The sequence below is a fragment of the Amphibalanus amphitrite genome, unplaced genomic scaffold, assembly GCF_019059575.1.
Source record: "Amphibalanus amphitrite isolate SeventyFive unplaced genomic scaffold, NRLGWU_Aamphi_draft 000452F_arrow, whole genome shotgun sequence".
NCBI classification, from domain to species: Eukaryota; Metazoa; Arthropoda; class Thecostraca; order Balanomorpha; family Balanidae; genus Amphibalanus; species Amphibalanus amphitrite.
In genome coordinates this window covers 183,222-210,520 of record NW_024881946.1, presented here as the reverse complement: position 1 = coordinate 210,520, position 27,299 = coordinate 183,222, and the positions used below count along the sequence as shown (strand labels likewise).

At 60.3% G+C, this 27,299-nt stretch overlaps 1 protein-coding gene across 1 annotated transcript; it reads left to right on the top strand.

Annotated features, from left to right (window-relative positions):
- The first annotated feature begins 373 nt into the window (after nucleotides 1-373).
- Nucleotides 374-26,128, top strand: LOC122391744 (nucleolar protein dao-5-like). The gene is made up of 14 exons (XM_043385966.1): nucleotides 374-414; nucleotides 1,352-1,489; nucleotides 9,568-9,790; nucleotides 10,987-11,103; nucleotides 11,650-11,763; nucleotides 12,060-13,222; nucleotides 14,774-14,936; nucleotides 15,597-15,715; nucleotides 17,807-17,869; nucleotides 19,755-19,841; nucleotides 21,945-22,055; nucleotides 22,794-22,974; nucleotides 23,477-23,636; nucleotides 25,132-26,128. Exons 4-14 carry the CDS (start codon nucleotides 11,041-11,043, stop codon nucleotides 25,260-25,262), a joined length of 2,355 nt encoding a protein of 784 aa, XP_043241901.1. The 5' UTR covers nucleotides 374-414; nucleotides 1,352-1,489; nucleotides 9,568-9,790; nucleotides 10,987-11,040; the 3' UTR covers nucleotides 25,263-26,128.
- The last annotated feature ends 1,171 nt before the right edge of the window (nucleotides 26,129-27,299 follow it).

The window sequence follows — 27,299 nt, the reverse complement described above, 5'->3', positions numbered from 1 at the left end:
GTCCTTGGGTATGTTCGCGTGTATGTGTGTGCGTGACCTGTGTGAGTCGCTGTGCACAGCTGAGTGTGCAACCAGCCGCTGGCTTGGAGCTCGGTGGTGCGCTGAAGCTGGGCAACCATTGATTGGAGCGGCGGGCGGCGGAGCGGAGCGCGGCCGGTCACTCGGCGCGCTGACCGGGCCCGGTGTGACGCCCCGCCGCCGCCGCCGTCCCGGCCGGCTGCTGGTGGTGCGCCTGGTCTCTGCCGGACCGCTGACGGCCCGTGTGACGCTCGTTACAGGTCGGGAGCCGGCCGCGCCGCGGGACGACACGGAGAGGCGGCGCGGCCGGCCGGCGGCGCCGCCCGCTCCGACGGCGCCCGGCCGGCCGGCCGCCGCGCCCGCGCCCGCCCCCGCCCCCGCCTCTGCCGCCATACCGTGAGTAGCGCTGCTATATCGTGATTACGCGTCTGAGTGTTTGATCGGTGGATTGTTTCTAACCTTTTATTGCTCTCAGACGTGGTTCCTCTGGCGCAATGGGCCGTGTTGTACGCGAGTTTGTCCATACTGTTCACATGACCAGCCCTGTCTGCGTTGGTTTGCGTTCAGTGAGTGCAGCACACTGTGTTACGGTAGCCCGTGTTACGGTGCACGCCGCACTGGGACCGTGCAGCCGCCGCGGGGGAGCCCCCCTCCCCCAGCTGCACATTCGGACCGTCTTATTACCGACACGAACCACGGTCACGGGATCAGCAGTCGGGGGTCGCCGGCGCTCGACGCGGCGTGTCATTATCGCCTGTGCACGGAGGACGGCAGTATCAGATGGCGCATTTGTACCTCGCCGCAGCGGTTTTAATCAGGCCACCAGGAAAGGTGTGGTCGTGACATATGCTGATAATTTCCAGCGTGATAGAGATTGCTGCAATGATGTGAGGGATTGAACACAGCACTGGTACTGTCGTTATGGAAGCGCACTCAGTGTAAGAAATGAAACCGATGCCCGTGCTTGGCACATGCTCATTTGGAACTCATTGTCCGGTCAGGTTTCAATAGAGGCCGGCTGGTTTTCCTTGTCGTGTAACTGCTGAACCGGACGGACGGACGGACGGACGGACGGGCGAGGACAGCACGGTCGGCTCCTGGGCCAGGGTCGCGCGTGTCGCCGCTCCAGCTCAGCTGTAACGGAGGCGCGGTCCCTCGGCGCACTGGTCCAGCCTTCTGTCGGAGGACCGGACTATTGTAACTCTATTTCAGGAGGCTGAGAACTCTGACTCCGCTGTGATTCTGCTTCAGCTCTCTGTCTGAGGGCGTACTACCGTGTTTCAGCTGTCGTTCGGAGGACTCTGACTCTGACTCTGCTGTGACCCTGTTTCAGGTCTCTGTCGGAGGACCTGACTCTGTCGGAGGACTCTGACGATGACTCGGCGGCGCACAAACACCAGCAGCCCCCTCAGCAGCCGGCGGTGTCGGTGTCGGCGTCCCGGGGCTCCGGCCGCCTCTCCGATCGGTCCAGGTCAGTGCGATCGGCCCGTCCTCCAGGGGCACGGCTGTCTGTGTGCCAGCGGGGGTAACGGTCCAGGTCAGTGCGATCGGCCCGTCCTCCAGGGGCACGGCTGTCTGTGTGTCAGTTAGGGGTAACGGTCCAGGTCAGTGCGACCGGCCCATCCTCCTACCCCAAGGACACGTTTGGGGTACCGGAGGCTCATAGGTGGAGGTGCGGGTTCTGTGCCCCAGCAGAGATCACAGACAAATTACTGACTGACGAGATGCACGAGCACGGACGGGTCGACGGGCCAGCGGAGGACGTGGACCACAGTGTGCAGTCAGGTTGTGCAGTCAGGTCTGAACCAGAGGTCAGTGGTGACCGCTGGTTCCTCTGGAGGTCGCCGTCGGTAGGTCAGGGTCAGTCTCGGCCCGCCGCACAGTGTGGCCAAACGCCAGATTAGCGCGAATTTAATCAAAAAACGAATTTTGGAATTTTGACTTTTTATAACTATCAGTCGATAGGAAATTGTCCAAAGTATGTCAATATCACAATACTTTGGTTCAATGTCTTCCTTTCGGTGTCCAAAAAGCTAGCTAAAGTGGACATACGCAATGCCGGTCCCGGCTGTGCTGAAATCGTCGAAAACCCGCGTCATGTTTACAACACATTTTGGCGTAATTGTCGGAAAGGTTTGGAAATAATTGGAGTGGCATATGACTACTGCGCCTATATTTGATAGTATACCCGAATTCTATAGGTATCCTTGGACTAACCGATGAGTTATGCTCATTTGAAAATGACCTTTTCAAACATCCCCTGAAAACACTGTCCATCTTAAAAACGTAGAGATATAAGAAAATGGCCAAAAAACTCCACGCCAAATCTACTATGAGAAGATTCGCCACACTTTTCTGGACATGATCCATTCAAGAAACCCTGCCCCAACCTGCCCCCCGGCCTTTGGCTCAGCTTTGAACGTATCGGGTTGGCCCGCCCGGGGAGGTCCGGCTACAGGGTGGGCGCGGCGGCGGCTCCGTAACGTTACGCGGATGGCTCAACCGCTGTATTTCTGACTTGTTATAGTGCAGAATACGGTCGCCAATGAATAAATCTTGACAATTTTTCAACCCTCGCCCATGTAGGGGGTGAGGGTGGGGGTCGAAAGGACCCCTCTCGGTTTTTCGCAAAAAGCTCATGTAAAAAGCGGCCGATCGCGACGAAACTTTCAGTACCCTCGAGTTTATCAATTTTACACCTACCCATTAAATTTCACGACCCTGAACCCAATGACCTTTGACCTGTGACCTATTTCTCGAGACCATGTTTGGCCGGAAGCGCGATTGGGCGTATGTTTGCTTGCATTAGCCGCGCGTTTGCAGTCTTTTCGTGGTTTCAAGCGTCTAAACATGTGATATTATGATGTTGGTCCCATGCATTATGGTCGGTGTCAAGATCACTTGAAGGTCAGGTCAGTTCAATGACCTTTGATGACCTTGGTTCACCTTTTTTAGTTTTACATGTTATCAGACTAGTTTTTGGAGCTGATTTCGGATTAAGTAAACATTTGAACATTTAGGAAGAAGTTTTGGTGCATTCGTAACATGCAACGAAGCTGTCACTGGCGGTTGACACCTATTTTATGAATACCCGGCAGGACTGGTTGGTCTGACCTGACCTGGCCCGACCTACGTTCGCGGCTAGCAAAACAATACGGGCGAGGGTTAATGACATGAAGGTGCTTATGGTGTAAGTCTTTGTTTTTACTCTTATTGCTGAGGTTCAGTCCTATCGTTGCGTGTATTTCAGCAACCATCTACCGATTCATGTGCTTCACCAGGAACATTCACACAGAAACATAATTAGATGTTGATTTTTTTTTTCAAGCAAACTTTGGACAATCATAAGAATTTACCAGAGAAATGATGGGAATTTCGTAAACGATTCCTCCTCCTAACATGCCCATCATTGCTGGGACCCACAATTTTATGCCTCTTATTTGCGGTTAAATTCCAGGATTTCGTAATCAGAGTCGGAGTCGTTCGGAGTCAACAGTTCTGACCCTGCAGTCAGAGTCGGAATCGGAATCGATTTTGGAATCCGGACCAAGACTCGTAGTCTGAGTCACCGAAAATCCATCGACTGCGTGGACTTGCCATGGCTGCGGAGTCAGAGTCCGAGTCGATCGTATAAGTCAACAGTTTTGCCCGGAGTCAGAGTTGAAATTGACTTTTGAAAGCCGTAGTCGGAGTCGGAGTAACTCCATCGACTTCACAGCCCTGGCCTGGTAAGCACATCACCCGTCGTAAGCTAGTTCTCCTTACTTTTAGAGGCGGAACTATGCCATTATATGTCAGCAAGCATTTATAATGCATCGTAAAAGGTCTCACATAGGTTTAAGTGTCAATTTTTAAACCAGGAAACAATTTTCAACGGATCCGAGCAGCGCTGGGATTTAATTCGCGCTAAACTGGTGTTTGGCCACACTGTGCGCCGTCGGTAGGTTAGTCTCGGTCGCTGTCGGTAGGTCAGTCTCGGTCGCTGTCGGTAGGTCAGTCTCGGTCGGTATCGGAGGGTCAGAGTCAGACTCGTCCCGCCGTCGGTAGGTGGGGGTCAGTCTTGGCCCGCCGTCGGTAGGTCAGTCTCGGCCACTGTCGGTAGGTCAGGATCAGTCTCGGTCCGCTGTCGGTACCGCAGCTGGTCAGTGTCGGTGCCGGGAGGTCGGTCTGTCCACTGCCGACTCCGGCGCGGCGCGGAGGGCGGCCGAGCTGTCCCCGCTCTCCGGCCGAGCTGTCCCCGCTCCCCGCTCTCCGGCCGAGCTGTCCCCGCTCTCCGGCCGAGCTGTCCCCGCTCGCAGGGCGAGCTGTCCCCGCTCTCCGGCCGAGCTGCCCCCGCTCTCCGGCCGAGCTGTCCCCGCTCTCCGGCCGAGCTGTCCCCGCTCTCCGGCCGAGCTGTCCCCGCTCTCCGGCCGAGCTGTCCCCGCTCTCCGGCCGAGCTGTCCCCGCTCTCCGGCCGAGCTGTCCCCGCTCTCCGGCCCCGCTCGCCGGCCGAGCTGTCCCCGCTCTCCGGCCGAGCTGTCCGCGCTCTCCGGCCGGCCGGCACTCCTTTCACCCAGCCTTGGCGGCGGATTTCGCCGCAGAGCGGACCGCGCCGCGTTCCGGTTCCTCCGGTTTTTCGCCGGTATTTGATGGCTCTGCCGCGGCTCGCCTCCAGAGGAGCGCCCCCCATTAGTTCCATGTTTCCGCTGGTCCAGGGACGGCGGCCGGCACGGCACCGGTGGCGCCGGTGTGTTAGAGCGGCGGGGAGCCCGGAGCGGGGTGTCCCCAGCTCGCAGTCCCCAGCTCGCAGACCCCCAGTACTGGACCAGACCTCTGGACAGTCACAGGTCACACCTCGCTGTCACAGGTCGCACACCCACAGTCACACTCACCGATCACTCGATCGGCCTGCTCTCCCCACGTGTCGGGCTGTTGGGTGGCTGCCAGCCCCTCCCACCCCCCTCCCACCCCTCTCCCACTCCCACGCTCACTCTCCCCGGCGGCTCGGCCGTGCCACGTGACCCACTCCCGCCGGCCATGGCGCCGTCACGTGACTGGGCTGTGGATTCGGCGGCCGGGTCACGTGATGTGTCGGCGGTGTCGTGAGTCGGTTTGAACAGGTTTGTCGTGGCCCGCGGGCCGGCTGCGGTGGGTGCTGGGGACGGGGTGTCGTCACTGGGCCTTTTCCTCACCGACGCCCACATGGGACGTGCCGTCCTGAGAGCGGGCTGGAGCCCGGGATCACAGTGTGTTTGAGCCGTCTATTTCGAGCGGCGACACCAGTACGCCACACGTGATCGGGGACTCGGGAGTGACGAAACCGGCCGGCTGGGAGAGCAGCGAGTGTCGGGAGCGGGAGCAGGGGAGAGCAGCGAGTGTCGGTAGCGGGAGCAGGGGAGAGCAGGGAGTGTCGGGAGCGGGAGCAGGGGAGAGCAGGGAGTGTCGGGAGCGGGAGCATGGGAGAGCAGGGAGTGTCGGGAGCGGGAGCAGGGGAGAGCAGCGAGTGTCGGGAGCGGGAGCAGGGGAGAGCAGCGAGTGTCGGGAGCGGCAGCAGGGGAGAGCAGGGAGTGTCGGGAGCAGGGGAGAGCAGGACCCGGCGGCTGTTTGTGTGTCGCCGCGGTCCGACCAGAGGCCGCCGAGGGTCACACTGTGACTGTGACCTGCATCTGCACCCGCCCAGTGTGTCGGCGGAGGTGGGCTGGGTGCGGCCGGCCGGAATGGCACGCCCTGCGGCGGCCGCTGGTGGAACAGAGGCGCGCTCGGCCGATTTCCCGAGCCGTGTCACTTTCCCCGGCGGAGCGGCTGACCGCTCCTGGCCGCCGGATGTCATAGGGCCTCTCACGGCGGCCGGTTCCGTCTGATCGATCCCGTCACCGGGTCAGCCCGCGCGGTCCCCAGCTCTCTGTGTCAGGCTGTCAGCAGGAGGCCGCCGTCAGCTCTCACACGAGATGATCGCCGAGCTGTGCAGTTTGTGTGTCTCTGTAGTCTATGATGTCCGCTTTAGCGTATCGTCTGCCGATTCGCTGCTGCGGAGACGCCTACTATGCCGCCCTCAATGAAGCCGCCTGTGTAGTATGCGATGCAGAGGCCCGGCATAGCGGCTGCGTCCCATTCGGTGTTCGGGCCCCGAGCTCCGGACATCGGTATTTATCGCTCAGCCTGCCGCAGCCAGCGGCCCACCGGGCTGATCAGCGCCGCCGTCCGCAGCTGATCCTGTGGGTGACAGAGATACAGTCACCCGGGTATCCCCGTCATCCTCTGGGTGACGGGGACACCCGCCAAACGGGCACTGCAACTGTGACAACTGTGCTACAGTGCTACAGCTATTGTTACCGTATTTAGGTATATCCACTCAAAGTCATGAGGCACGTCTAACAAAAGTTCATGTCAACATATCAACGCCAGGGCTGCGGAGTCGATGGATTTTCGGCGACTCCGACTCCGACTCCGGCTCGGGTTTCTAAAATCGACTCCGACTCCGACTCCGACTCCGGTCACAACTGTCGACTCCGACCGACTCCGACTCCGACTCCGACTCCGACTCCGCAGCCCTGATCAACGCATGATTGTCACGAACAATGTCTCTATATTTATGTTACCAATGTATGCAGCTGTAACTGCTGGCCGTCTGATCTGCCACCTGTGTTTGTGAGGGGCCGGGCTTTCCGTGTCCGCTGACGTCTGTTCGAGGCGGGGTCGGGGGCGCAGCTGCCGCCGGCCCGCAGCCGCCGGGGGGCCCCGAAGGGGGCGGCTCTCGGCTCTGTCCGGTGACGGCCCGAATGGAGCCGTGGCAGGCTCGGCGGGCCGCCAGCGGTGGCAGCAGCGAAGGTGGTCAGAAGGGGACGCGCCTCACCAACAGCGCAGCGCTGTTGTGGAGCATATCACCCAGTCCCGAGTGGAGCTCTTTTTGGCCTAGTAGTGGCCCTCAAGGCGCCGCTGTCGCCCGCTACCGTTTAGGGCTGACGTGATGAGCATGCGCTGATAAGCACCTCAGTGTTAGTGGCTCAGCGTGCGGCGAGCCCGTTCACTGGTGTGTCCGAACGCGGCTGGTGTGTGTGCTGTGGCCCCGCTGTACCTCGCTGTGTAGGTCTGTACTGCTCAGCTGCCGACTGATCCGGGCGGCGGCCACACGCGGCTCGCAGTGGCGCGGTAACCTTTAGCCGCTGTTTACCGTGCTGTTTGGCCGGCGCCGTATACACCGGCCGACATTTTGCCGGTGTGCAGTGTGACACTGAGCGGGTCACGGGCCGGCACACGGGGCGCCGGCCGGCCGCTCTCTCTCCGCGCCGCCGCCGGCCGGGGCGCCTCTCTCCGGACTGAGCGTGCGGACCGGACCGGCTGACCGTGACCGGGGCGGGCGGCCGGGGCGACACGGAGACGTCGCGGACTGACTGAGCGTCGCAGCCCGGCCGGGGACCGCCCGCAGCCGCCGGCCGCCGCCGGGGTGGCTGGGGCGGACGGGCGGGGAATCCACGGGGTAATGAAGCCCCTGCTCGGGTGGACAACGGGCGGGTCCTGCCTCGTCCTGTCGCCGCCTCTTCCAGCGATGGATGACGCCTTCAGTAGCGCCGGAGAGCTGAGGTCTGTCGGCCGGCCGGCCGGGCCGTAGTGAGCCGGTGCAGTTAGCAGTACCACTCAGAGCCGGGTGGCTGGCCTATCGATCCTGGCCGGGTGCTAGGCGCCGCCAACCGACCGACTGGCCAGCAGCGGAGCTCAGTTAAAACGCGCGCCACGCTGGCGACTTGATGACCGAGCTGCCGGGTCGGCGGGGGAGTTACGGGAAAGGTCCGGGAGTCGGGGGAGTCACGGACCAGAGGGACGGCTGGGGAGTCGGGGAGTCACGGATCAGGCAGGGTCGGCGCTGGCCGTGGGGCTGCCCCAGATGGCGGCGCGGCTGCCCCAGGTGGCGGCGCGCAGGGACCAGCAATATCATGACTCTTATCGTGACAGTTCTTTAGAGCTTCCGCTCTGGATTGCTAACTATCCATATTTGTTGGAATCTGGAACTTGCAGGAAGCTGGATTGGCCCTGCAACTCACAGTATTTTACGATCCTGCGGGCCTGACTCAACCTGGAAAGGGCGTTGGGGTTAACTGCCTCAATAACGTCCTGGCTGGCAAGCATGACTGAATGATAATGCGCTACGCGAAAGGGCATGACGCCGCACGGAGCGAGTAGCAGGCGGCTGCGTGAGGCGGTGACGGGCGCTCTCACACCCCTGCTTCCGGCTGCCGCTGCCGAGGTGCCGGCCGGCGGAGGAGCCGCTCGGGCTGTAGGTGCCGTGAATCATTGTCCGGCCTGCCGGCTATCCTGGCGCTCCCGGCGGCAAGGCCGGCCGGCCGGCCGGGCTGCACCGTTACCGGTCCCGGTCGGGGCGGCCGGAGACGGGCCGACACGGGTGGGTCGGACGGGCCGTACGGCCGGGTCTCCAGTCAGACACTGACGGCGTGGCGGGGCGGCTCGGTGGGAGGTGTGGCCTAATGGGAGCTCGGGAACCAGCCGGAAGGAATGACTTGTGCACTCGGCAAGACATCCTAGAATCCCGGAAATCAAATATATCCAACCTAATTACAGAGTGTTGGCATGGCTCCCATCATCATGTTCGGATCATTAGAGTTTCCACTCGCTGCATTAATGCCCTCTCAGCGTGCATCGGCAGGAAGCAACAGTCTCGATGGCGCCTCGGAATGCAAACTTCTGCTGCTCTGTGTGGTCGGCTCTGTCAGCCGCTCGGATGCAGGCCGGGGAGAGCGGCTGCTGGCGCTGGGTATCTCGACCATCTGTGAATTAATTAATTAGTTAATGACACGGGCGGCTGGCGCAGCGGGCCGGTGTATCACCGGGACAGCTCCGACCGCGGCGGCTCGGCCGGATCGATGGCCCCCGCAGTGGGTTTGTGCGACGTACGCACACGGCGGGAGACGCGGGACAGAGGTGCCTCGACGGTCTGCTCAGACGCCGTGGTGAGCGTGACAGCGACTAATGTAGTCGCTATATTGTACTTCTAGAGCACGGTCCGTTTTGGTCCGGGTAGAGCCGCAGCAAGTTCTGTGCCTGGTATGACACAACGGGCACCTATAAGTGGCCACGTCAGACCCGCGTCGCTGCGCGGTGGCGAGTTCGCTCCTCTCCAGCAGAGTCCAGCACACACCACTCCTGCACACGCTCGTCATTACCAAACCCAGAATGAAGACGGCTCCACTGAACTCGCACGACTGCAGCCTGATGGTCTAAATTCGAGCCCATCGCTATTCCCATGGGCTGAACTTGACGTCAGAGCTGGTGTTTTGACCTCTGCCGTGACCCTTGGTGCACCGTGTGCCCCGGCTTTCTGTGTGCTCCGGTGACCTTTTCGTGACCGAGCCGTCGTCCATCACTGCTGAGCGCCACTGCCGCCGCCTGCTGCTGGCGGCCCTGTCCTGTGGACCGCTGTGAATTCACGGGTACTGGTGTGTGGTGGTCGGGTGGGGACAGATGGCGACTGGTGTGGGGACCGGAGTTCGTCCCGCCGTGTGCTCTGACGTGTGTCCCGCCCGCCGTCTGACCGTTTCTCCCGGTCTCTGTCCGCAGGCCGTCTCCGTCCGGCTCCGCCGACCGGCCGGCAGCGCCCTCGGCCAAGTCGGCCGCCGCGCCGGCCGCCCCCGCCGCCCCCGCCGCCCCGGCCGCGCGCGTGGCCTCCAGCTGCTCGTCGAGCGAGTCCGGATCAGAGTCCGAGTCGGATGACTCTGCCGACGAGCTGCGCCCGGTGCCGGCGGCGGCCGAGCCGGCGCCCGGCTCGCCGGCCGAACAGAAGGTGAGCCGCCGACCGCGGGCGCCGCCGATCCGACAGAGCTAGTCGGGGGCGCCGGTCGGGCCTTCAGAGCCTGTGTCGCCGTCACCGTGACCAGGTTCTGCACATCCCCCCCCCCCCCCTACCGGCTCTTACTGTCGCCGTGCCGTCCCCTTATGTAGCAAATCGCTGCATCCTCCAGCGCGCTCCACTGTTTTGTTCCTCCATGCATCCCTATGTTGCCGGTACAGTGTCGTCATTTTCCTGACCCAGGGTTTCCCTTCCTTCCACCCTCCCACGTGTCTCCACCCTTCTCACCTTCTTCTGTGACTTGTCTCACCCTCTGTACCGCCTCACACCATAGGACCGGGGGATGCACCGCCCTCCGTGTCCACCCTGTGTCACAGTCCACCACAGCAGTCACCACCTCGTCGGACCGGGGGTCGACTGAGAGACGAGAGCTGTCCATTAGGGCCGCACCCGCCCGGCTGGTTCTGGCTGCCGGCCACACAGCGGGGCGGCTCTCCGGGCCGGGCTGGGTCTCTCTCTCTCTCTCTCTCTCTCTCTCTCTCTCTCTCTCTCTCTCTCTCTCTCTCTCTCTCTCTCTCTCTCTCTCTCTCTCTCTCTCTCTCTCTCTCTCTCTCTCTCTCTCTCTCTCTCTCTCTCTCTCTCTCTCTCTCTCTCTCTCTCTCTCTCGCTCTCGCTCTCGCTCTCGCTCTCGCTCTCGCTCTCGCTCTCGCTCTCGCTCTCGCTCTCGCTCTCGCTCTCGCTCTCGCTCTCGCTCTCGCTCTCGCTCTCGCTCTCGCTCTCGCTCTCGCTCTCGCTCTCGCTCTCGCTCTCGCTCTCGCTCTCGCTCTCGCTCTCGCTCTCGCTCTCGCTCTCGCTCTCGCTCTCGCTCTCGCTCTCGCTCTCGCTCTCGCTCTCGCTCTCGCTCTCGCTCTCGCTCTCGCTCTCGCTCTCGCTCTCGCTCTCGCTCTCGCTCTCGCTCTCGCTCTCGCTCTCGCTCTCGCTCTCGCTCTCTCTCTCTCTCTCTCTCTCTCTCTCTCTCTCTCTCTCTCTCTCTCTCTCTCTCTCTCTCTCTCTCTCTCTCAGCTAAAAAGGCTTAACTTTGGCCCACCTCGCTCAGTGGTCAACAGTTGGCGAGGAAACCTGTGCCGTTCTGTCCGATGACATGTGATGATGACGCTGGTCTGTCCGATGACGTCCGTGTCCGGTTGCAGGAGGGCGGCGACAGTCCCACCAAGCTGGGCGTCCAGTGGAGCCTCAGCTCCATCATGGGCAAGGACTCGGCCAGCACGCCCGTCTCGTCCATATTCGACGGCACGCCCGTCAGAAAGGTGCGCCGGCGCCGCCGCCGCCGCGCCGCCCTGGCGGCCGCAGCGCCAAACATACTCGGCCGCCGCGCCGCCCTGGCGACCGCCGCGCCAAGTGGCCTAATACATTCATCCAATTTTGAACCCGGCCTTCACTTGCATTAAATTTCCCTTTCACTTTTTCATACTAGTGCTGGAATAAGCTGCTCAGTCATACATGGGCTCTCTCCATCTGACCTGTACCAGTGTACGGCTCTCGCGAGATTAAGCGGTAGGTTTTGCACTTTTACATTTCCGGTTATATCTCAGAAACTAATCGATCTACGATGAAGCTATTTTACACGATCATGGCCGGTTTTGTTACCCAACAAGTCGATCGCATCTTCAACACTTAAAAGCTTGAGACTATGAAGATAAAGCCTGAAGTACACTAAATTTTCTAGGTGCAAAACCTACCGCTAAAACCCGCGAGACCTGTACCTTATATCCGATACAGTGTTCTGTTGACCAGCTGTGCCGGGGTGTGCGTTATGCAGTGTTTTGACCTCCGTACTCTTTGTCCGCTGGCAGCTGTCGCCGCCCGAGTTCCCCGGCAGCGTGGACCCCATGGGGCCGAGCAGCGCCGAGCCGCTGGACGCCGACGGTCAGGACGACGGCATCTCCATCGAGGACCTGGTCACCCAGGTACGTACCGCGTGCAACTGCACATCTGCCTCACAGAGGGTTCGGTCACCCAGGTACGTACCGCGTGCAACTGCACATCTCTACAGAGGGTCTGGTCACCAAGGTACGTACCGCGTGCAACTGCACATCTCTACAGAGAGCCTGGTCACCCAGGCTAGGGCTGCGATGGTTTACAGATCGGGCAGGCTGGTCGATTTCGGGTCCACCCTTCTCGTACGTGGTTTACGGCGGGCCAGCGACAGCTATTGACCGCCCCTTCTGTTGCCGTGACTGACCGCCGTGTGCCGCCCGCCCAGGTGAAGTCTGGCTCGCCGCTGCTGCTCTCGGACGGACCGGCGCCGATGGAGATGTCGGACGACTCGTCCGGCTCCGAGGACGAGCCGCGCCGGCCGGCCGAACAGCCGGCGACCGCTGCGGCCGGCAGCAGCGTGCGCTCCACCGGCGGCGGCAGCCGGCCGCGGCCGCGGCTCTCCGCCCTCAGTGAGAGCGATAGTGAAAAGGTGGAACGCTCGAAACGGCGCGCGCCGCCGGCCGAGGGCGCGCCGCGCCGGCCCGGCCGGCCACGGGTCAAGCAGAAGCCCTCACCGCGGCGGCCGCCCAGTGACAGTGACTCGGACTCTGACGCCGAGGCGCCGCCGCCGCCGCCGCCGCCCACCCGGCCGCCGCGGCCGCCCGGCCGGCCGCCCAACCCGCCGCCCAGCAAGGGCAGCCTGAAGGCGGCGGCACCGGTGGAGGCGGCGCGGCCTGGCCGGGGCCGCGGCCGGCCCAGCCCCAGCTACCCGTCGCGCGAGATGATCAGCACCACCGACTCGTCCGACTCCGAGTCGGTGCCGTCGGCGGGCCGCCGGGTGGCCGCCGCCAGCAGTGACGACGACCGGCCGGCGCCCAGGGCGGCCCCGGCCCCGGCCCCGGCGCCGGCGCCGGCGGCGGCCGCCGTGTCCGACTCGTCCGACTCGGACTCGCCGCCCAAGCTGGACGCCGGCGGCGTGAGCACCAGCGACGCTAACAAGAAGGCCACTGTCAACCGGCTCTTCTTGCACCGCGTCAAAAAGTCGACGCCGCGCGGCCGGCCGGCCAACTCGAGCGAGCGCAGTGAGGGGCACGCATCCCCGGCGGCGGCGCCGACGCCGCCTGCCGCGCCGCTGGCGCCGCCGCCGGCGCCGGCGCTGCTGGCCGCGCCGGCCGTGCCGCTGCCGCCGCTCAGCCGGCACAACGGCGTGCCGGTACTGCGCTGCCGGATAGAGAAGCGGCTGGTGCAGCGGACGGACGCGCGCGACGAGCCGCCGCCGCCTCAGACGGAGCTGCGCCGCGCGGACGTCAAGGCCGAGCCGCCGGCGGCGGCCAGCTCGGTCCGCTCGACGGCGTCGGCCGGCTCGCCGGCCACCTCCGGCCAGAAGCGGCGGCGCCACGACTCGGACCGGCGCGCCAAGAAGGAGCGACGCGACGAGGCCGCCTCCAAGTGAGTACCGCCGACCCGGCGCGCGGGGAGGTGTGCTGGCGGGCGCAGTGGGGTGCGCCGGGGGCTTGGTGGGGTGTGCCGGTGGGCGCAGTGGGGTGCGCCGGCGGGCTGGTGAGATGTGCCGGCGGGCTGGTGGGGTGCGCCGGGCGCGCGGTAGGGTGTGTCTGGGGCTGGTGGGGTGTGTCGGGGGCTGGAGGGGTGTGTCGGTGGGCGCATTGGGATGTGTCTGGACTGGTGGGCTGATGGTCTGTGCCGGCCGGCCAATTGCAACCGGTTTGTGCTGGCATGTCTCATGTTTCCAGCATGCTGGGAAGTGTCTGTGCGCTGGTCGCTGTGATTGTCGCAAGTCAGCTGCGTCCCCGTTCTCACCGGTTTTCGCTGAAAACTGGAAAAGTCATCACGTCTTTATATCGTGAGGTGTTCCCAACAGCCTTTCACAGCTATGCTCTCGGGACTTTCCTTGGCCAAACGTTAGAACAACGCATTATTCCACGCATGTACGCAGAAGCCATAGCAAGAAGCCATAACACTCAAATTGGAACTGATTATAGGTATCAGGCTGTGTGATGGAATCATTCTAGTTTGGCACTCAAGCAGTTACACCTTTTTTTACTTCGTTTAAATTGACGCAGACTCGTCTTTTTCGTTGAGGCTTCCGTCGGTACGGTTACTGACAGTTTTACTGGTCATATCCTGTATGTTTCACCTTGTTCGTTGCTGTAAAGCTCTATATGACTCCTCGTAAACGTCTTATATGCCATATGGCAGCATTGAGAACCACGTAGTAACATCAAGTTTCTATTCGCTACCCCATTTAGTATGGGTAACTTAGGCGATGGATCTGGGAATCTTTCCATGATGTCCATTCAGCTGTGCTGTGCTGTGCCGCTGATTGTGCTGAGTGGTGTGTGCTGTTTCGGTTGATGTGCTGTTTCGTCTCCCGATCAATGGCCGGCCTGTGTGGTCGTATTGTGTGCTGTGCCGGGTAGTGTCCTCCCCTGAACCCGCTGATGGCGCGGTGTTGCCGGCAGGCGGCGGCTCGGCCCCGTACCGTTCTGTGTTTTCATTATGTGTGCTGTGCTGGGTGTGCTGTGCCGGGTGATGTGCCCCTCCGCCGGGTGATGTGCCGTCCCTCCCGTCTCTGCCCGCTGACGGCTCGGTCTCTGCCGGCAGGCGTCTGCCCGGCTCCGTGCCGTGCTGTGCCAGTACCGTGTACTGTGCTGTCCAGTGTTGTGCTGTGTGCAGTGTCGGGTGATGTGCCGCTCCCTCCCGTCTGTGCCCGCTGACGGCCCGGTCTCTGCCCGCAGGCGGCGGCCTGGCTCCGTGCCGTGCTGTGCCAGTACCGTGTACTGTACTGTCCAGTGTTGTGCTGTGTGCCGTATCGGGCTCCCTCCCGTCTGTGCCCGCTGACGGCCCGGTCTCTGCCGGCAGGCGTCTGCCCGGCTCCGTGCCGTGCTGTGCCAGTACCGTGTACTGTGCTGTCCAGTGTTGTGCTGTGTGCCGTGTCGGACTCCCTCCCGTCTGTGCCCGCTGACGGCCCTGTGTCCGCAGGCGTCGGCCCGGATCGGTGCACTCGAACACGCCGTGTGGCGCCGGCCAGCCGGCCGACCAGCCACCCGCCGAGGAGGACGTGCCGCTGGGGAAGCGACGCGCCGCCGACGAGCCGCGCACGCACACACCGACCGGCGGCCCGGCCGGCCAGCACGAGCACAGGGTGAGGGGCGGTAATCGGGGTACCTACACACGGTGGTCCGGCGAGCACGAGCGCAGGGTGAGGGGTGGTAATCGGGTACCACACACGGCGGTCCGGCCGGCCACCACAGGGCGAGTCTGTAATCGGGTGCCTACACACGGCGGTCCGGCCGGCCAGCACGAGCACAGGGTGAGACCGGTAGTCGGGGTACTGACACACGGCGGTCCGGCCGGCCAGCACGAGCACAGGGTGAGGGGCGGTAATCGGGGTAACTACACACGGCGGTCCGGCCGGCCAGCATGAGCACAGGGTGAGGGCCCGAGGGGGTGGTACTCGGGGGCTTACAGTGAGAGGCGGCTGCAGCTCACGGCGGGACCGTGGGTGGACCGCCACTGTGAGACTCCAGGAGCACGGTGACGGAGCTGGAGCTTAGTGTGAGACATATGAGACGCAGTGGGTACATAGGTATCAGGGATGCCAGCCACCGGGGACGACACATGGCTGGGAGGTTAGTGAGACACAGAGAGGGCAGCTAGACACAGCGCTGGTGGCCGAGTCCAGGGGCTCCGTCTGAGCCTGTGTTTGTGCCGGCGGACTGAGTCGCCACCGGCCGGCGTCCGGGAGCTGGCTGCGCCACATTTGTCCGTCTGACTGACCGTGTGTATGTGTGTGTGTCGGCAGATTGAGTCGCCGCCTACCGGAGTCCGGGAGGCCGACAGCAGTACAAACCCCAGCGCCGAGCCCTACGACAGCAACGTACCGCAGGCGCTCTACACCAACCAGCCCTTCCCCATCCCGGCGTGAGTACGGGCTCCTCCCCATAGCGGCTGAGCTCCCCGCGTGCGTACCGGCTCCTACCCATAGCTGCTGAGCTCCCGGCGTGAGTACCGGCTCCTCCCCTACAGCGGCTGAGCTCCCACCCTTCCCCATCCCGGCGTAAGTACCGGCTCCTCCCCTACAGCGGCGTAAGTTACACCAACCAGTCCCTCCCCTACAGCGGCGTAAGTTGCACCAACCAGCCCCTGCCCATCCCGGCGCGAGTTGTACCCGCTGTTTTGATGTGTGTGGACCGTTGCCGATTTGCCTTTAGCGCTGCCTCCCAATGGGCTGTATGTAACTATACGGCTGTGCTATCGCCAATAACGTCCAGTGAATGCCGCCGGCCTGCAGCCCCGCTCATTTCGTCCCCAGCTGCCATGTTCATTGTCCATTATTGTCATGTTCATCTCATCATCGCATGGATCATTACATCATCACTATTCATGCACACAAAATCGTCTACCAAAAGGTTAATATCAAACAGTGAAATGAAGTAGGCGCTACCGTCCACTGCACGGTCGTTCTTTGCCAAGCTATCGTTAATCTTGATACTTGTTGGCCAACACACGAACCTTTCAGTGGCGTGCAAGCATTCCATTCTGATTATATAATTATGTAATGATCACCGCACTGCCAGCTTTTCATAATTTATGCATAGGAGCTTCCGACCTGATATATGTTAAAGTTTTACTCTTAAGTGTGGAGTTTTGTTGGCTGGAGTCATTGTTATTTTGAGCGTCATGCTTTCAACGTTTCAATTAGTGTTCATCAGACTTTGAAATATTTTTTTGCACATTTCTTACTATTTATAAAATTGCATTTTGCCATTTTGTATCAATTGTGATGTTTCGTGCTTCAAATGTTTAATTGTTATCAGTATCTTTCTTTAACTGTAACTGATGTATGCGTATTCATATTATGTGTTCTTCTTCTGCTATTCGATGCATTTATAAGACATGCTACGCTAGAATAGATATAGCCTAGCTGCTATGCCTCTGCTGGAGTCCTTCACGCTGCGCTGTCCTGCCTGAGGCCTATGAGTTTGCTCTGCACTGCCTGGTACCGCTATCGCTGGTCCGCGCGCCCACTCTGTCCTCGCTGACGGCGCCGCCGCCCCGCGGACACTCGGTCACCGTGTGGAAAACCGGGGAGCTTCTATCGCAGACTGTCGGCGGCTCCAGTTTCTGTAGCGCACTGCCAGGGCGCCTAACTATAGCGAATCACCAGCGGCTCCTTCTGTAGTGAATCGCCAGAGGCTCCTTCTGTAGCGAATCACCAGCGGCTCCTTCTGTAGTGAATCGCCAGAGGCTCCTAACTATAGTGAATCACCAGCGTCTCCTTCTGTAGTGAATCACCAACCAGCGGCTCCTTCTGTAGTGAATCGTCAGCGGCTCCTATAGTGGGCTGTTGGCGACTCCTTCAATACAGTAGAAGCCTACCAGTTGCTTTTATACCGGAACGTGTTAGCGGTTCCTTTGGCGAAGTGACGGCGCTTTCTGATATCTGATTATCAGCGGCTCCTTCTGTAGCTGACTGCTAGAGGCTCCTTACATATCTGACTGCCAGCGGCTCGTGGGGCCTTTTTGCCTCGCAGCTCTCCTCAGCTGCTTCTCTGCTTTTCGACGCTCGAATGCTTGATAGATCTGCAGTCGAGACTTGATTGCCTCTGTTTTAGGCATTGCTGTCGAGTGTCTGGATAGTGAGGCTTGGATAGATATAGCTGATTCTGGTTACTGATTGCCTCGGCAGTCGGCACTTTATCTCGCTTTTTGCTGATGGCTTTCGAGAGCGGGTTGACATTTTTGCTAGCCACAGCACCATACTTAAAGATATCTTACTTCTTCAATCAACAAATCTTAGTGTTGAACCACAGTGCTTCCATTTAGATCGGCTTGTCGCTTCTTCCTGGCTATCTGTCCGTTTCTCAGTATCGGTTCGGCTCGTCTATGAGCCGCCCTCCCTGTCTGTATTCGAGGCATGCATGTGGGCCGGGCCGCTGTGCCCCGGCCGGTCCGTGGGACGGCCGGCCCGCCGCCGCCGCGAGCGTGACCGTCTTCTGGGCTCTCTGGCAGGACGTCGTGGTTTGAGGCGCGCTCGCCGTGCGTAGACTCGTGTCTGGACGAGTACGTGGATAGGTGGGTTCCGCCGCGCCCGCGGTAGGTATATCGAGTCCGCCGGCCGCGCGCGACACGAGACTCAGGCCGCCGGGCCTCCCTGACAGACGTACCGCGCCGCTCCTGACTGCTGTCTGGCTGTCAGGGGCTCCCTGACAGACGTACCGCGCCGCTCCTGACTGCTGTCAGCCTGTCAGGGGCTCCCTGACAGACGTACCGCGCGGCTCCTGACTGCTGTCTGGCTGTCAGGGGCTCCCTGACAGACGTACCGCGCGGCTCCTGACTGCTGTCAGCCTGTCAGGGCTCCCTGTCATTCTGACCGGCCGGGTACTGGGCTACTCTGACTGACGGACGGGGCTCTGAGAGTTTATGACTGTTGGACCGGACCGGAAGGTTTGGTGGGTGGAGGGGGGGATGCTGCTGCTTATAGCACCCCATTCAGGAGTATCTGGCTAGTCGACAGTCTGACTGCCTGACCACCTGCGGCGGTTCTCTATAGGCTAGGCCATGCTGGGCCGGCTCGCTGTCCCAGTGACTACAGACTGATGTGGTCTGGGGTCCGGGACGCCTGGTCTGACTAACCGTCAGACTTGTAGACTGGTCTGGCTGGGAGACGCCTGGATTGACTGACAGACAGTCTGGATTGACTAATTGACTGACAGACAGACAGACAGACTGACAGACTGACTGGATCGGCTACCCCCAGACTGAGGTAGCGCCGCTCCCAGGCCCGCCCGCCGCTCAGGCTGCCCATGTAACCGCTGAGCGCTCCTCGTGTGTCCGTTTGCTGCTGCATGCCTGCCGATAACCGCTGCTGTGCCGTCGCGACTGAGCTATAGCCAAGCCCAACAGCAGTCCTCGTACGCTCAGTGTCTAGAATACATACGGGGGTGGTGACGATAGCTGAACGTCAGATGGTGCTTCCCCGCCTGTCATAACGGCATTGAACTAACGCGGTCAGAAGTCATGGTTAAAACTAGCAGTCAACGCGATTATCTATAAATCATGGCATTACTTTATTCATCTTTCACTCTCATTTAAGAATCATTTCATTCATTCATCATCATCTATCTCATCGTCACGATCGCCATTGTAGCCTGCTCGGTGTATCCTGCAGCCTGCGTCCCCCCCCCCTCGCCCTGTGTACATATCACCTCCGGTGGTGTTGGCCCGATACCGTGACTGTCCTGGAGGCATCTGCGCGGACCCTGCCCAGCCCCAGTCCCGGGGCCGGCCCGGGCCGGACCGCTGGGTGGTGGCCGTGACCGCGCACTGGGGATGGACCGGTCACCGGGGGTGTGACCCTCCTCTGACCGCCTGTGACCCGCCTCCCATACTCGCCCCTGACCGGCCCGTACCCCGCCGTTGACCCTCCTCTGACCCTCCTCTGACCCGCCCGTACCCCGCTTCTGACCCGCCTCTGATCCTCCTTTGACACTCCTCTGACCCGCCCGTACCCCGCTTCTGACCCGCCTCTAATCCTCCTTTGACACTCCTCTGACCGGCCCGCACCTCTCCGCTGACCCGCCCATACCCCGCCCCTGACCCTCCTCTGACCCGCCTCCTTTGCTCGCCTCTGACCCTCCTCTGACCGGCCTCTGACCCTACTCTGACCGCCTATTATACCCTATACCCACCACTGACCCGCCTCCTGTACCCGCCCCTGACCCGCCTCTGACCCGCCTCCTGTACCCGCCTCTGATCTTCCTTTGACCCTCCTCTGACCGGCCCGTACCCCTCCTCTGACCGCCTCTGACCCACCACTGACTCGCCCGTACCCCGCCGCTGACCCGCCCCTGACCGCCCCTGACCACCTCTGACCGCCTATTATACCCTATACCCTCCACTGACCAGCCCGTACCTCTCCCCTGACCGGCCGCTGACCGGCTCCTGACGGCGTCCACAGGGGCGACCAGAACCAGTACCTGAAGCAGGCCCGCTTGCTCAAACGTGCCGCCGACACCGAGCACGACCTCACCCTGCGGGTCATCAGGTGGGTCAGAGGCACCGGCGGCGGCCGCCCAGCCGGCAGATGACTCTCGGAATGACCCTGTTTTAGTGTTAAACACCAGTAAAACGCCTTTTGGGCGAAGAACGAGCGAGCGAGATAGTGAGCCCTGCACGTGCGGAAGGGCGAGAGGGTACTTCCAACGGGCTTGCGCAAAGCACCCTTCTAACCGGTCGCTAGCGGTGTACCAAATTTGAACGCAATCGGCCCAGCCGTTCCTGAGATCTGGAACAGGCATTCTGCACGTGCGCACGTGCAAACGGGGTCCAAACTGACTTTTGCACGGCACCCTACTAACTGGTCCCCAACCGTGTACCAAATTTGAGCGCAATCGGCCCAGCCGTTCTCGAGATCTGGAAGCGCCCCCTCCACGTGCGCACGTGCAGTAGCACTTTAACCGCAACACATGGGAATGCATTGCCTGGTGGGTGTCTACCTGTATGCCAAGTTTCAGCGAAATCGCCCCAGTAATTACCGAGTTATTAAAATGGGAACAAATTTGACACCTCTTATTGTTGTATTTTGCACGTGCACTGGGGGTGACCCACAGGGTTGGCATTTTTGCCGGCAAAAACTAGTTTATGCCATTTGCCGGTTTAAACCGGTTTTAACCGGCAAAAACTGGCAAAAACTGGCAAAAACTCAGAAATATCACAATGCTATGCCTAGACATGATTTTGAACAGGAAACATTTTAAGGAGAATTCGGTGAAAGCTTTATGCTTTCAAACAGAAGCGACATTGACCATTGAAATGTTTCATACCTAACTCAGAATCATTTTCATGGGCTATCCATAAGGAGCTAGTAAGATGCCTTTTGGGGGTGACAAATGAGCCAGTGCAAGGGTGACTGGGTGAGTCCTGCACAATCAGAAGTGCGAAGAGGTATCTGCCACTGATATGCGCACGGCACCGCATGGCACCCTACTTACCGTGGCCGCCTTGTCCCTGTCTCCCCTTACATGGAAAAACATTCCGTTGTGGATGTCTACCGACATGCATAGACATTTTAAGCAGGGATAAGTAATGAGGCAACTTCAGAATGTTTAGTGCATCTATGTATATAACTACTAGAAATGCATTTGTACATTTCAAATCCATTCCTAACTAGACAAGTTGAAGGTTTGGCCATCTGAGTTTTAGCCAGTTTTTGCCAGTTCTTGCCACCAGGGTTTCTGCCAGCCGGTTTAAACCGGTTAAAACCACTGGCAAAAACCAGTTTTTGCCACCCCCTGCCAACCCTGGTGACCCACATGCATCGAGAGTATCCTATTTTTGGTAGAAGGGATGCTGCTACCCTACAAAATTACCGCAAGACAATCGCCCAAGCGGCTGCTGAGATATGAGCCTCTCAAAATCACTACTTTTGCAAAACAGCTTGAACACCCTTGACTTTTCACGTGGCACGTGCCACGACGGTCACTGAGATGTATCAAAAGTAGTCAATTACGGGGTAGAAGGGATGGGGCTACCCAACAAAAAAGACCGCAGGCCAATCGGTCCAGCGGTTGCTGAGATATAAGCCTCTCAAAAGCGTTACAGGCCGGGCCGGGCCGGGCCGCTCATGCTGAGATTTTTCCGTTATATTGAAAAGACTCACTTCGCTCGCTGCGCTCGCTCGCTCGTAACAATTATAGAAGGGTGTGTAATACAACGGTCCCTATAGTCTGACCTCGTTTGACCTGACATAAAGCCATATGGTCATGTGCAATGTGCATTTTGCAGTTTGAAGTCAGAATTCATAACGAGTTGTTTTTTACTTGTGAGCCGTTGCCCGATCGTCGTCTCGCCCCGCCCACGCCATCCAGGCGGTACACGTACATACACATGTACATGCACTCGGGCGGTGCTGAACTGTACACCTGTCTGGCCGTGTGTCTGTTTGTCTAACCGTCCCGCCCCGCCTATAGGTACACCCAGGCTGTACATACTTACCCGCAGTCGCAGTACTACTGTACACCTGTCTGACCGTACCTGTCTGTCTGACCCCTCTCCCCGCTGACAGGTACACGCAGGCGGTGCTGTACTGTACACCTGTCCGACCGTGTGTCTGTCTGTCTGACCCCCCCCCCCCCCTCCCCGCCTACAGGTACACCCAGGCGGTGTTATACTTCCTGCTGACGGCCCTGTCGATGGAGAAAGACGCTGATGACGCCGAGAACATGCTGGTTATGCTCAACGACACGCTGAAGCTCATCAAGTGAGTGGGACGCGCCACCCTGTGGGCTGGTCGGTGGGCTGGTCGGTCGACACCCTGTGGGCTGGTCGGTCGCCACCCTGTGGGCTGGTCGGTGGGCTGGTCGGTCGCCACCCTGTGGGCTGGTCGGTCGCCACCCTGTGGGCTGGTCGGTGGGCTGGTCGGTCGCCACCCTGTGGGCTGGTCGGTCGACCGCGGAGCCCTGGGCTCAGCTGAGCGCTGCTCTGGGTTTGTGTAGCTGACATTAGTCCGCCCCGGGTGCGGCGGTCCAGTCTGTGCTCGGCGAGGAGCCCAGATCCCCCGTATCCTACATACGCACCGGTCTGTGACCCGGCCGTGCCGCTTGCGCTGTGGGACGCTGGGTATGACCCCTCCCTCGTCGGCCACATACCGTAAACTGGGCCGGCCGACCATTCCCTGTGAGTGTCCCAAAATTGTAATTTGGCTTGGGTGTTAGAGGGGAAATTCTTCTCGAAAAAAGAGGATACGAGTGGAAAATTGCCAGTGAGATAAGGCCCAAAGAGTGGAAAAAGGGATTGATGGCTTAATTTGTATACACGTAGTAAAATATAGGATGTTAAACTACCACCCATGCACATGTTTTTTTTTTCTATAAAATTGGAAGTGGCAAATTGCTCTTAGAAACAAGAGATGAGAGCACAAAATGATTTTCATTTGGATGTCGCTTCCCGCCCAAATAAACACATTTTGTGACACTGCGGCGGGCCCTGTCTGTGTCAGGGACATGCTGCGCCTCTCGTCGGCCACCTATCGGAAGCAGGGGAAGCGGCCGAGCCACATCGACCGGAAGCTGCAGACGCTGCTGCTCCGCTGTCAGGGCCTCATCTACCTGCGCATGTTCAAACTCAAGGAGCCCGAGCACAAGAAGGCGCAGCGACAGATCTCCGACTTCAAGAACCAGGTGCGCCGCCGCACGGCACTCGTGTGTGTATATGTAGGGGGATGTAGATATTAAAAATGAGTTGAATTGACACTGTTTGATGATGGTAACTGCACAGTTCACCGTTGACCTTTTCTAAGGACAGCTGTGCTGTGCTGTGCTGTGCTGTGCGCCCGCTGGTGTTCCCTGTGTCCCGGTGGTCGGTGTTGGGGTGGTTGTTGTTGTCTCCCCACGGCCCCCAGGCGTAGTCAGTGGTCGACGTGTATGCCGTCCGCCCCGGCCCTGTCGGCCTGTCTCCCGGTGGGCTGGACGTGCCGCCCCTCTGTCCGGTTAGATGTCTGACTCGCCGCCCCGTGTCGGTTAGATGTCTGTCCCGCCCGCGCGGCTGTGTCGGTTAGATGCTGTTCTGACCCGTCGCGCTGTGTCGGTTGGACTTTGTCTGACCTGCCACACTGTGGGTTAGATGTCTGACCCGCCGCGCTGTGTCGGCGAGATATCTGACCCGCCGCGCTGTGTCGGTTAGATGATGGACGAGTGTCTGACTGAAGACGGCCGGGCGTACCAAGTGCCGCGCGAGCTGCTCCTGCTCATGATCAAATGCAACGAGACGCAGGGCCACCTGCGGGACTGGCTCGACTACTGGGAGCAGGCCGACGAGCTGATGCAGCCCGCGCCCGACATAGGTGAGCTGGGGACGGCGGGGAGTGGGGAGAGGCCGGGGTCCATTGGTGGGGGGGGGGGGGTGCCGGGGCGCGGGACAGCGGGGAGTGGGGAGAGGCCGGGGTGGGGGTGCCGGGGCGCGGGACAGAGGGCATAGTGGATGACAGCGGGTGGAGGGAGGTATGTGTTTTAACACGCGCACTGCAGGGGGGATTGTTTTCAACCCCCCCCCCCCCTGTGGTTTTTCGCAAATCGCGAGAAAACGGCGGCGCGTAGCGCCGCCAAATTTTGCATACCTGTTCTCCCAACTTTTGCACACCTTGAGTAAAAATTTTGACCCCAGGTGACCTATGGTCAGGTCACCAGGTCAGGTCAAGTGACCCTACCTCGAAACGTAAATTTCGAAGTTTGCAATCCCACCAAGCCCACAGTTGTTGAGATATGATCTTGAAACTCACAGGAAATAGTAAAGTCATCACGAGCTACAACTTGTATATCTCGGAATTTTTATATCGATGACCTAAGGTCAGGTCATTTTTGCGACCGGCCCATTATAAGTCAATGGGAGAAATTTCAACTTACTCTGAATGCCATCCTATGACTTCAATACGCTCAGGATCATAGTATTACAGGTCCCTGTTGGTGATTTCATCGAAACATATCACTTATGACCTTTGGAAGGTGATCTCCAGGTCATCTTAGGTCACCTGAGGTCACCAGCGGTTTTTCTTCAATAACTTGAGATTGAATAGAGATAGAGACTCCGTTCGACGTTTATCGTGTTTTTCTCGTCAATGCGGATCGAATGATATGCAACATGACCTATTTCGGTCAGGTCATGACCTTGACCTGAGATCAAATTTTCAACTTGACCTTTCGGGGTCATATTATATATCATTCGATGCGCCTTGACGAGCTAAGAACGATGGCGTTCGAATCGATCCTCTGTCTTGTGTGCAAGACAAGCTATTCAAGAAAAACTACCGCGAAATTCCTGTTGTGAAAATCGTAACATTTTGTCTTCGGTGACCTCTGGTGACCTCGTTTTTGACCTGACCCAAAAATGATCTTAGTATTTCTTGTAGATCTCATCTCAACCTATCCAACGCCGTTTACCGCTTGTCGCTACGTTGCGCCGTTTTCGAGATCTCAGGGGGGGTTGTTTTCAACCCCCCCCCCCCCTGCAGTTCGTGTTCGGCTCAGACCCGCTGCAGTGCGCGTGTTAAAACTAGTCTCTTGGACACTAATGAACGTTGATCTCTGAGAGACGGAGTGTCGGCACGGCTACCAGGCCGGGATATTGACGAGGGCTCTGTGAGCCTCGGAGGGGATTGACTCGTTACTGCCTGGCCGGAGCAGGTAGGCTTGTGCTCGCAGCATGAAGGCTGTAGCCATGACGTGTTGTGGATATACATCTCCCCCGGGTGGTGTGATTGCTGACTGTGCGCGAACAGTACTGCTCTGATCGGTAGTTACCGCCTCGGCCCTGGCTGACGCGCCCGTTCCGTGTGCCCGCAGGGAAGTTTTTCGCCGAGATCGACCGCACGATGGGCGGCCTGCTCAACACGAGCACGCTGCTCCACCTGGTCTACTACATACGCGAGACGACGCGCCGGCTGCAGGCCATGCACACGGGCGCCGCAGTCTGAGCGCCGCCGACCGGCGCGCGCATCACAACCGTATCAGGGTACTCCGTGGCAATCCGAGCCGGGCAGCGGAGCCGCGGCGCCGGCCGAGCTTCCCTCCGAGGGCGGGCGCCGCGCCGGGCCCGGGCCGTTTTGTACCGGCGGCGCGGCCGGCGCCGCCCAGTGCAGGCCGGGTTTGTATTTTTGTACGGATCATCGCCATCGCCGGCCGGGCACGCAGACGCCGGCGGCAGTATCGCCGCGCGGCGGCCACCAGTCCAAACCATCGCCCATCGCTCTGTCTCTCTCAGTCCTCACACACCGGTTGGCGGCGGCGGCCTGCACCGGCCGGCCGCCGCCCCTCACACGATGCCTTGACAAGGCAGCCGTCCTGCCTCCCTGTCCCCGCCCTCCCATCCCCCCGGTCACGGTGCCTCTGGGGCAGTGCCCCGGCACACGCCGTCTCCCTCCTCTCGCTCTCCCCTGTCCCCCTCTCCCCGCCCCGGGTGCCGGGCCGCCGGTCTCAGCCGGCGCCCGCCCCGCTCCAAGTGCCAGCGTTACCGGATGCGTGCCTCCCCGTGTGCCCTGCCCCGGCCGAGTACCGGGGCTACCCCGCGCCGTCAGCCGGCCAGCCACACTGATGGAACGGTACTGACAATACACGTTCGTATATTGGGTATAAAACAGCGGCGTGGCCCGAGGCCGACCGTACACGTATTTATTTTGTTTGTTTAAGCTTCCAGGAGGCAGCATTGCGTCCAGCGAGGGTATTTTTGTAAAGACTGTTGTACATAGGTGCGGTGCAGAGTGTTGTGATGCAAGCTACAAATGAATGATGTGTTAGATCATTTTCATCCGCAGTCCGCACCCCAATAAACGTGTATGACGTGGCTGCGGCGTGTGTGCCGGGGTTGTGGTGGGCGGACCGCGCGCGCGCTGGGCTCAGGCGGCCTGCTGACAGGGCGGGCTACCAGGACAGTGACGAGCCGTGCTCATCATCATCACCAGCTATAACGCCAGCCGGCGTGAGGAGCACGGCGGATGGCACAACAGGTGGAGCGTGGGAGTCGGGTCAGAAGTGAGCTGGTGGCTGAAGCAGCTGCGTGACCCCGAGTGGGCCCCTCGTGGACTCGAGCGGAGGATGGCGGACTGCAGAGGGTCCGGACACACGGTCGGCGGGGCGCCTGAGGCGGCGCGGCTGTCTGCACTCCAGCCGGGGAGGACCGGTCGCTGTGCCCGCTGAACCTGGCTGCACATACCGACTGTTGTGGGCGTCGCCGGCCGTTTTTTACTGCGTGTCAGACGTATGTGGCGCCGGACGCGACTGTCTGTACATGCTACAGACTCACAGTGACCGACAGGTCAGCCTCGGCGGTTACGGAAGGACAGGACACCCGCCAGAAAGGTTGCGGCTGGATCCTGAAAGTGGGACCAGCCGAGAATACTTTACTAACAGGACCAGCTGCGCTATGAACTGTGCGGTCGGGTGGCGGCCCGGCGGCGCGGCTGTCCGCGACCAGAGCAGCTCCGAGACCGGCCACCTGGCGGGGACACTGCTCAGGGGTTGGCGGGCACTGGCGCTTGGCGGGGACACTGCTCAGGAGTCGGCGGGCGGAGGTGGCGGAGACCGCGCTCGGGGACGGTGGACGGAGGTGGCGGAGACACTGCTCAGGGGTCGGCGGCCACCTGGCGGGGACAGCGCTCGGGGGTCGGTGGACACCTGGCGGGGCCACTGCTCAGGGGTCGGCGGACACTGGCGGACACACTGGGGTCGGAGGTCACCTGGCGGAGACACTGCTGAGGGGTCGGTAGACCAGTGGCGTATCCAAGGGGGGACCCTGGGGGTCCTAGGATCCCCCCTGGAGCCTAGACAAAACGTTTTTTTATAACACGAAAAAATTGAAATGACTTCAAGGGCCCTTTTGACCACTTCCCATTTTATTCGCAAAAAGAAAAAGTATTGTAGAACTCTTTTAGGGACCCCCTGAGGACTATAAGAGGACACCTTTAGGCCAATGAGGGGCCTTGTGAAGTAAACAGAGGGCCCTCTCAGGTACACAG